General features: G+C 34.9%; 1 protein-coding gene across 2 annotated transcripts; it reads left to right on the forward strand.

Annotated features, from left to right (window-relative positions):
* Nucleotides 1-7,275: 7,275 nt before the first annotated feature.
* On the forward strand, nucleotides 7,276-9,951 carry LOC129775154 (uncharacterized). 2 transcript variants are annotated; one of them, XM_055779509.1, is made up of 4 exons: nucleotides 7,276-7,523; nucleotides 7,602-7,693; nucleotides 7,770-7,956; nucleotides 8,015-9,951. In XM_055779509.1, coding segments are annotated over exons 2-4 (765 nt in total). In that variant the 5' UTR covers nucleotides 7,276-7,523; nucleotides 7,602-7,691; the 3' UTR covers nucleotides 8,591-9,951. The 2 variants fall into 2 exon arrangements, with proteins under 2 accessions (XP_055635484.1, XP_055635483.1); XM_055779508.1 differs by having other exon boundaries at nucleotides 7,276-7,693.
* The last annotated feature ends 1,102 nt before the right edge of the window (nucleotides 9,952-11,053 follow it).

Below are 11,053 nucleotides of genomic sequence, written 5' to 3' on the forward strand. Positions count from 1 at the left end.
ACCGTATATTTCAGCTTCAAATTTCTTATTGAAGCTTACAAAGAATATGCTCCATCGAAAAGTAAGTGTGAAAAAATGTTACAACAAAGCAATGATTTTGATATGAATGATGAAGAATACAGAATTCCGAAACATACAATTGCAGGCGTCTACCGTCTGGTACTATCCTTGGTGAAAGGTACCGACTACAATGAACCGAGCTCTGGCGGAATAATCCGGAATGGTGAATAGATACAACAAAATAATTTTACATCATTACAACGCCGAACCATATGTTCATGAATCTGTCAAAAATAAACTATAAAGAGAGGATTGAGAGGTTCTACCTCACCCTTCACGTTCGTCAGACATTCCTCGGATAGCATTTTATTCCGATTCATGGCATCAGAATTTTTAGAAGAACAAATCCAATCTAATGAAAGATGGCTTGATAACTGGATCGCTTCAAATCAATCAGGGGTGACATTGCGCATTTCGAAACGAGTGATTTGTTTATGAACCCAAAAATTTTACATTTCTCTACGAAACAAATTTTGCTCTAAATCTAGGACACCGAAAATATGAACTTGAAAAAGATACATAATACTGAAACCAATTCGAATTTTCTCGAAACGAGTTACTCGTTTCGAAATGCGCAATGCCACCCCAGACTTCCACCATCATGGAATCCGTACGCTGCCTGAAAGATGGGCTAAGGTCACGGACAGGGTTGACAACTATAATTTTGAAAAATCAGGAAAAATGGAAATAAAAATCAGGAAGAAATCAGGGTAGCTTATATTGGGTTGTTCGGGAAGCTCGCGCTGATATTTGGGGAAAACAGCATCGTTTTCATAGGCAATCATACATTTATTCAATTGTATATGTATAGTTTTGTTGCACAATCTTTCACTATCTTTCACAGAGCTTAAAAAATCTATCCTGCCAGAATATGTTTGAATTCTCGTCGAAAACTGCTAAAGTTATTATTCATGCTGTCGATATGTTTGCCTTCAATTTGTCCAGTGGAGAGCAATATTTAAGATAATATATCGACTGATTATACAAGCTCATCATAATACTAAATTCCTTCCCAATCCTATCAGACACAGTGAATGAAATTCTTTGAGTGAAGACCAGCTTTGGAGTTAGCTAATGGTGTTTAATATCGCTTACTTCAAGTTGTCTGCCGCTCAACATTGATAATCCATTTTCATCACCCGTCACGATTTGCTCCAAAACGGTAGTTTCGTTTAATTCTTGGAGCGAGTCGTAGATGGAGATGCAATCAAAGGTTGTTCGGTCGAAAACACACCTCGTATTAAACAAAAACTGTATCTGAAGATTTTACAATTTACGAGTGAGAACTACGTATTACGGTGTTGCCCCACGATGCATGAAATTTATGATATAGTTCTCTATAACATAGAGATGATAGTCAAAGTTCTATTAGATTTCGGAAACAATTTTTGGAAAGTTTGAGCTATGACATAATAGAAGGTATGTAGTAGAAAACTATCGTTTAGTACTATGACCAAGAGTTTTTTGGTGTACAGACGAGTAATTTTAGATTTTCTGTATTGTTTGGTTGGCAGCCATGAATAAATCAACCTATTTTTGTGAGTGTCATCACAGAAATACTTTTATCAGGACATAAACATGGACATAAATCTTAAACAGAAGAAGAAGAAAATCGCGGCAGTTCTGACGTACATACTTCTCAAAAGATAAACTCAGAAAACCTGCAGATTCTCATTTGGATTTGATCCACATGGTGTGATGACTCTCAGAATAGGAGATTGAATTTCTGCACCTGTAGTTGGAGTGGGATGCTGATTCTCCTTTGATTCCGACGAGTCTTCCACGTCCTCCTCATTCTGATAATCATTGTTTTTGGGTGTATCATTCTGAAACAGAAACAAGTTTTTAAGGTTTTTTTTTAAATTTGGATCATTGATTCAGGGGAGTTTTGAAGACTTTTGAAAAGCCTGGATAAGCGATAATGTGTTATTGGTAACATCTATGATTGCTCTTTCAGCACTAAAACAGTTTAAACAAAAATACTTCAATTTAATTACTGTTAAACTGATATCCCGAGAAGAAATGGAAAGCGTTCTATGTTTGAATCCGAAATAAAGTTGTCTACCCTACTCACCAGTGAGTCAAATTCTCCCGATCCCGATTTTCCTCGGACCAGAAACTGTAATGCAGAATAATATATCCATTTGGATATATACAACTCGCTGCCACCAGCACCGCTCTTTCCACCTTTGTGCACTTTAGTACACTCTCCTAAAACCAGTTAAGCTTTTTTGAACCGTTTAGGCTATGTTCTCATTGCAGCGGGGCGTCAGCTTGGCTTGGGCAGGGCGTGTGACGCTTACGATTAATCGTGTGTGTTTTTACCGATGTGTTCACACCAGACTGACGTGAGTGAGCGAGGTTTTGGCATGTTGCTGGCGTGCAAGCGAAAATACTTCACGCCGGCGATATTTGTACCTCTCCGGTCCTTTCTTAGATATGTTTGTATGTAGTAGTGACAAAATTTATAACTGCGCGCATGTGAGAGGAGGGTTGTCAAATGTAAATACATGCCTTAATTTAGATTTTATTTTATTTCCATTTCATTCACTATGAAGATATTTAATTTTGTGAAGACATTTCAAAAGAAACAACTAAGAAAAAAACGGTATCATGAAAGCTAATGCGAACTATATGCAGGAATGTGGCAACTCTCATTGTGGGTCAAATTTCGGCGTGTGAAATCGAGAAAACATAAATATTTTATTCGGTTTCGGTTGTTTATTCGTTTTGCTCTCCTCTCTGTTTGTCTTTAGAGCAAATAAATTTCCCGTCTGATGATATCTGTATAATAACATATATCGCAATTACGATTTTGCGTAATATACTATGAAATCTTCCTCATTTTTGTTACATATCTCAGTTTATGTTCTGTAAACTTACCTAAGCCCCGGTTTTTTGAATCAAAATCTTGATATTACGAAAATCAATCATAATAAATATTATATTTATATATATATATATATATATATATATATATATATATATATATATATATATATATATATATATATATATATATATATATATATATATATATATATATAAGAAAGATTTTCCCACGTACGTGTAAAATATCACCACAGGAAAACTGATCAGATCAGCGCGGTCAATATATTTTCTGAGTTTGTCTTCACCCAAATTAGAATGATAGAGTACTTTGGAATATATTTGAGATGCTTAGAAAAATTCGAAAAAATGACTATGCATATCTTTATATACAAAACAAGGATATTCAAAATAAAAAGAGAAGATCCGAAAATAAGAGGTACGCATAAACATACATATGCGTACCTCTTATTTTCGAATTCTGTGAAAATCATCATTTCAGATCAAGTTTACAGATCTGAACGATAACATACAAACTCTTTTGAAAAATATTCGTTATTTTTACCAACCAAAATATTCTCTAGAAATGAATAATATGGCAGAACAACGCTTGCCGGGTCAGCTAGTTAAATATAAAACCTTGTTGAAAAATTTAATTATGATTTTCCTATTTTTATTCACATTTCCCATATTGTGTGAAAAATCACTTGGCACTCCTATATGTGGGAGGGAGGAAAAATCAAAGAAGTTTGCTATCGTTTCGATTCCTTCTGATGTGGCAAATGCTCAATACATGAATACATATTTCATATTGTAATTATGTTATTATGTAATTATGTTCGACAACATGATACAAGGACGCCGAGTGCATGCAGGACTATGTCTTTATATAGGGGGTCACTTTACGAAAAGTTTTCAAACACATATTACTCAAAATGGTTATTGCGACATATGTTGTGTTATATATCATTAGACAGGAAATTTATCCAGAATTTTTTTCGCTTGAAACATGAACAGTGAATATAGTAAAAAAAAGTTAACAATTTGACGATTCAATTGGGTATGTTTTCTTTCGATTGCACTGTCCACTCACTTCATCCCCGACGCAACGAGCAATCTTTTTGACTAAATTCGGGCGTTAGCTCATAATGTGAGTTGATGCGTGAAATGAATTATTCTCCATTTACCGATAATAGACATTAACTTTATATTATATTGTATGTTGTCCAATCAATTTGTGCTCAAATCATGTTTTTATCATGTAGGTCTCACTACTAACAGTTTGTGTAATTGTGGTCTAGGATGTCATAATATCGGGTATGTTTTTTGGTTATGTTAAAATGCAATAAATGAATTTAAATTGCTGCTGATTTAGTAGATCGAAAGGGTATACCCACGTAAATCAGATTATGATAGCTTGAGTAGTCGCGATCTTACAGGGCTATATAGTTATTACAATGTTCAAGACAACGTAGTAACGAAGGAGATAATGCTATTTTTATCTATATATTTTTGTAGTCATAGATTGAATTGACTCAGGCTTATATTTATGTAGGTCTTAACTATTTAGACTTGTGTTTAAAAATAATACATGATGACTCTTTGTCTTCTTGTGCATGATTGAATAAACAGAACAAAAGGGTAGTAATGGCTTTAATGGTATTTTTGTGTATATTTTTAAACAGAATGCGGTACGAAAATGGCGAGACACCCCACTGCAGTGAGAACATGGCCTAAAGGAAAGTGAAAAAAGTAGCAGTAAGTTTTATGTCTAGAACGCACGTTTTTGAATTATCGTGAAGTCATACTTGTACACGTGTACATCATTAGAATATCGACATGCGTCTTTTACTCGGCTGAAACAGTTCAGAACATATTTACAAGCAAACCTGTTTATGTGCGGGGAATAGAGACCGCACGAAAAAAAATTGTAATAAACTTCACCAGTAGCTTTAAAAAATAGTGTTCACTACACAATTTGAAAAAACCTTTTTTTTACGGTAGATAGGGACCGCATAAAACAAGTTTTCCTAATAAAATAACCCAAATCCTAATGATTCCATTCGTGATCAACATTCCATTTCCTTTTTTCACTTTCATAAGCGGCTTACTCACTTGCACCGATAATAAAATCAACTCTTTGCTGCTTCCAATAAACTCCTACTGACACCTTAAAACATACAAAACAAAACATTACAACGGGAATTAGTTTAAATATGTCACCCTTCTAAACTCGAGTACACCGCGAGTAATCGGTTACCCATCTTACTAACCATAGATGTAAGAAAATTGTTTGTAAATATAGTTTTAAAATTATATTTAAGAATTCCGCTTCTTTAAACTTAAGTAACTGAGTCTGTAAAAATAAATGAATTAATAATAATAATGGGAATTAGCTGACACGGTCTCTATTTAGAGCGATGAAATACATATCAAAGATAGAAAAACAAGCACAAAAAAACCGCACAAAAACAGGTTTTACCGTTAACTATGCCATTACAAAATTCGTTGAATTAAATTGTATCGATAATTTAGAAGTATTCCGAGGAGATTCCGGTTACGGTTACGGCATGATTGGCCATTAGTGTGTGATTAATTGTTTTTTTTGAACCTTTGAAATGTGCTGGAAGTGGTTTTGCGTCCACTTAACCTACCCAGAGACAGCTGTAACAAGTAACACGCTACTTCACTTTGCGTCCACTTAACCTACCCAGAGACAGCGGTAACAAGTAACACGCTACTTCACTTCCATCCTCTTCGAGGGTCGTTGACGCTTAAGTGGAGTGGTATAGCTCAGGGACAGGAACTGTACAGGATTGGCCATTCTTCACGTTCAGATAATTATGTGTTTGAGTAGACTTACTGATACAGTTTTCGCCGCGGGTAAAATAGGACTACGCTTTCATTTCCGCTTAACTTCTTCAAATTCACTTGTCCATTAGTTCCGAAATTTTTCTACCACTTCAACTCTTTCACCTCGCTTGTAGAATACCGATCCATATAACGACTGGGTTCTTTAAACCCACTATTTGGAAGATTATTTCTGAACAAATAAAAAAAACTAAATTCAAACATTTTTCGTACAATCACAGCCCTACGTTAAAATTTTGTTCTTATGTACAGACCCTTATATATATTTTTTTCCTGAATAATATCATCAATCACGCGTTACGTTTATTCAAAATCTTTAAGTTTTTTTTTCAAAAAACCATTTCGGGAGGCGCACCGCCCCTCGCCATCCGTACGCAACGCAATTGTTTTCATTGATATTGTTATATAGCTCGTTTCATTAAACTTATCTTGAGGTTTTGAATTTTATTTCAATAAATATGAACAAAGAATATAGTATAGTTCAGTAGAATATAGTTTTGAAATGATAATTGACTTGATAAACCATCGATTGATTAAATATCGCCCTTTTTTCCACAAAACGGAACTGTGAAAAGTGTTCTATTAGGGTGGGCTGTACGAAGATTCATATGCCCAAAAATAGAATGATAAAATTATAAAAAACACATTTTATTTATTTCAGCTTTAAAATTTTGGTTGTAACTCAAACCATATCCATAATTGATTATTGAAACGGTATGTAACCTGAACATTTTGCAAGCCGCACGTGTAAATACCTCGGCTCTGTCGTTTCGGGACAAACCGTTTAGAAAAACAATTCACAGTTCAATTAAGGCGAAGGTGGAAGCTAGCCATTGTAGTAGTATAGGTAAACCCACGAGTAAAAATGGGGTAATAGTGTTTGTGAGAGAAGAGCAAAGCACACGTAAATAGATCAATTTACTTATCAGACTGTGTGGCGCTTCATTGACACGAGTCTTTGAATACATTTGAAAAAAAAATAACAATTCAATACTAAAGTTAAATGTATGAACGATATGTTCCGATGAACAATTGCAAATATAAATATATATAGAAGGTGCATTTGCATATGAAGCAAAATTCTGATTATACGCGAGCGTAACATGAGCAAATTTATAACACATGCGAATTGGGGGTCTTTTGGTATTAATTTGGTTCTTCCGCATAGTAACTCGATGTTGATAATTCCTTAATATTTTCCTTCGTTGATCGTATTGTTTTCACATATTCACGTTGGAGAGCCTTAATTTTTATTGAATGTAATACTTTTCCGTTTACTGTTTTTGAGAGCATAGGCAGCCGTGGCAGTGTTCCGAGCTCTGCGAGACCATTTTCTTACCCAATGTTAAAGTTGCTAAAACATACATTATAGCCCTATTAAACGTAAAAATAATAATTGTATTGATATCAACACAATTTCATTCTATTGATTTTCATGACATGAAACGCTATGACTCACAAATAACATTTTATTGAGTGGTTTTTATAGCTGTTTCGATGATGTTCACCCTTATTCTTGTTTTCGTACGAATAGAAAACGTTCGAAAGTATGCCTCATTCGTATCCTTGGTTTCGTACGAAAGAAATCTATCCATTCGAACTTTCGAACATCGTTCGTTCGAACGAATTGTCCTATCCTTGTTTTCGTACGAAAGTGTTTTTTCGCCTGTCAGTCAAACGTTAATGTTGGGTTGCGAATCAGACGAAGCGTAGAAGAAAATTCAATCGATGTTTACGTTTTTGTGGTTTATTCAGGTGATGTGGTATGTAAAAGTTCATTTTCTTTTATGTTTAATTCTGAAATTCTATGTGATGTGCTTTAATGTTTATTTGAATTACAGTGAAAAATTGCTGTAGAAGCAGAAAGAAAGACATTTCCAATAGAATATTTCAACTCTAAAACCTAGACGAAACAGAACCTGGATAGAACAATGTAAGTGAACAATGTTTTAAGCCATTCATTTTTTTTTATTTTAACCTAATCATTTTATTCCCATCGGACTGTTTAGGTCGAAACCATCGAAATCCAAAAGCACAAACAAGGATCAATACAGCCGACTGGTTGATCTCTTGGAAGAGCAGCCGGATATCGCGAAGGGTTTCGCGAAATGCAATGCTTCTCCCTACTGGAATTCTGTGGCAGCCGAGTTGAACAGTCTTGGGCCACCAACTAAAGATTCAACTGCGTGGAAAAAGGTAGATACATTCAAAGTTCTGTATTTATATTCGTTTCTCTAAACCAGTTTTTTTGCAGGTCTGGTTCGATTGGAAATCGAACACGAAACGCAAGCTAGCCCACAACCGTCGCGAGCAATTTGCTACAGGTGGGGGTCCTAGTAAGTTTATTGAACTTACTGCGCTGGAGGAACGAGTTGTTGTTCTTGCAGGACTTGCTCCAGCAGTTGAGGGCATAGCCGACACTTGCAGTTTCGGGCTAGAACCTAGCGCAAATCAATCAATTCATGACAGTGGGGAATCTGCGTCGATTGAAGATAATCGAATTCCGGAGGATAGAGCCAATGAGAATAATGAGACGCATACATCGAAGAAGAGGAGGACATCAATGCACACATTGCTGGAGACACAAGTGCAAAACCAAGCAACGTTTCATGACTCGGTCACCAATATTCTAAAATGCTTTGAAAAAAAAACTGCTGATTTGGTTCATTATAACAGACAGATTTCGAAACAGTTAGAGAACATAAACGAAACTATCAACAATGTGCTGATGGAAAATCAGAGGCACAATCTGGAATTAGAGAGAATTAATCTGGAAAAACTGAAAATTAAAAAAAGGATTCTTGAGATGGAATTAAGCCGTCTACAATAGACATTTCGATTTTAAAACAAATGTGAATGTAATGTAATGTGAATGCTAAGCTATGTTGTAATTTAATGACATGAATTTTAAAAGTATATATTGTAATGTGAATATATTACATTTTCGAATGTAATAGTTAAAAACTACTCGAAAAATTAGAAGTGCGATATCGAAAATTTAAATAAGGTTGTACCTTCGTGAGAAATTATCACATGCAAATAAAAAATACATAATTTCAAAACTACATTTATGTAAGGTCTACTTATTGCTTTGATAAATATAAAATTCGAACACCAATCTTTCAGAGTACCAAAAATCGATTCTTTGTAGTGTCTTATAAAATATACAAGTACTAGTGTTTGTTATAATTTTTAATAAGATGCTGAAGATTTCATTTTGATTCGTGTCGCCGTTATGGTTTTCTGATTGTTCAAAGCTTTGATAGCATTAGTGACGAACCTGATCGAGTTAAAACTACACAGTTCGATTGACAAACTAAGAATCATTTTTATTTCCTGTCTGAGCTATAAAGATACAGTTCACTTTTCAATGCTACTTATATTAAACAAAGTGGCCTATTGTCCTAGATCGGTCAAGTCAATGAACAACAACACACGTTAAATAAGTAATGCTAACATCAACATGTGAGATATCACGTCACTGACTAGGTGGTAGTTGGTGACTCGGTGCATGTTTGTGGTCCAACTTGTTAATGTTTTCAACATGTGATACGTTATGGCGCTGGTACAAGAATGTAGGTGGTCAGGATCGTTGCTACTGTTGTTTAAGTTCTACCTGAGTATTCGTATAGAAAATGAAAACAGAAAAACATTGTATTTGGATCAAATATTGTTTTTGGTGGGTGCCGCGTTTGCTGACAAAAACAGCGGCGAGTTGATGATTCAATAGTCGGTTTGGCATTGTTGAAGCGAAATTGAGTTGACTTCGTTCTACGTTTTGTGACAATGGATGAAACGTGGATCCAATCCCACACTCCTGAGTCCAATAGGCAGTCTGCAGAGTGGTTGAGAAATTTATTTATATATCCCATACTATAATGCCGGGTGTTCGGGTTCGATTCCCGTTCTGGCCGGGGGATTTTTCGTCAAAGAAAATTCTTCCGGTTTGCTGTGGTCACGCGTATTCTAGAGCTTGCCACTCCAGAGTACATTCAAGGCGTGTTATTCGGCATAGAAATCTCAACCAAGTATTAATGAATGACCCTAGTTAATGCATACGTTGAGACGGCAAAAGTTCCACAGCGAACGTTAACGCCATTCAAGAATATCATAAAACCGATGTTTGTTTTATCGAATTACGATTTAGTAATATCATGATAAATAAAATCGGGTTTTCCCATTTTATACAATTTTAGATATATACGATGTATAATTTAATCCACGTTACAAACGAGTGTGATTTAATCCAACTTTATATACAACTTAGAATATGCAAGTTATACGATTTGAATCAGTTCTCAAGACAAATAATGGATACTGTTATGCTGCAATGATGGAAAACTATAGAATTTACCTCAACTTGAATAAATCATGCGTTTTTCGATGTAATATTTCACGATAATAAATATAATTGAATGTGTTTTAAACTATACTATGTAAATTAATGTTTTCGTCAGTGAAGGAAATATTTATTTGTAAATATTTAACATATATATGAAGGGTATATAAAATCTAGAATATAGGAATTCGACACTTTAAAACATCTATTCAGTTGACTGAACCTCATCATTGTCGTTCTTAAAATATAAACATATATTGTGCAGGGCACAGCAAACACTGATAATTTTTGCCGCTTTGGTAGGCGTATAATGGAGCTGACGAGCACCAAGGATACATCGAAATCGATTTTTTAGAACTCCAATCGTTCGCTCTATTATCCCCCTTGCTAAAACATGCTTGCTGTTAAATTCGCTTTCTGGACTTTCTAGTTCTGGAGCTCGATAAGGCGTGAGCAACCACGGCTCGGAAGGATAACCGGCATCACCTGCAAAATAACAGAAAAATGATTGTAAATTATGTACATCAATGTTATTCTTGTAAAGTACCCAAAATTTTGGTATTTGTGTCACCATTCCTATGCATTTCCTGTAAACGTGCTCTTGCTGAACTCAAACTCCAAATATGAGAGTCGTGATTAGACCCCTGGAAGCTTGCATCAACGAATCGAATACGTTGGGTGTGATCACATATCTGTATAAAAATTTACGTTTTTAACAAGAAAGGATATTATTGAAAAATTCAAATAACAATCAACTTACTATCATAGTATTCAGACTATAGAACCCTTTCCTATTATAAAATAGATTCCGGTCTGCAATTGGCGGAATAATTTTAACATGCGTGCCATCTACACACATAATAACGCCCGGAATTCCCGATTTTTCATAAAAAAATCGCTTTGCTTCCCTCATTTCTTGTTGTGTCATTTCGAAATTTATCCATTTGGTGCAAA

Source organism: Toxorhynchites rutilus, chromosome 3 (assembly GCF_029784135.1).
Source record: "Toxorhynchites rutilus septentrionalis strain SRP chromosome 3, ASM2978413v1, whole genome shotgun sequence".
In the NCBI taxonomy this organism is placed as follows: Eukaryota; Metazoa; Arthropoda; class Insecta; order Diptera; family Culicidae; genus Toxorhynchites; species Toxorhynchites rutilus.

Excerpts from the sequence above, each read along its gene's own strand:
- LOC129775154 (XM_055779508.1), top strand. Across the intron at positions 7,957-8,014 it reads ATTCAACTGCGTGGAAAAAG|GTCTGGTTCGATTGGAAATC; the intron begins GTAGATACATTC and ends GTTTTTTTGCAG.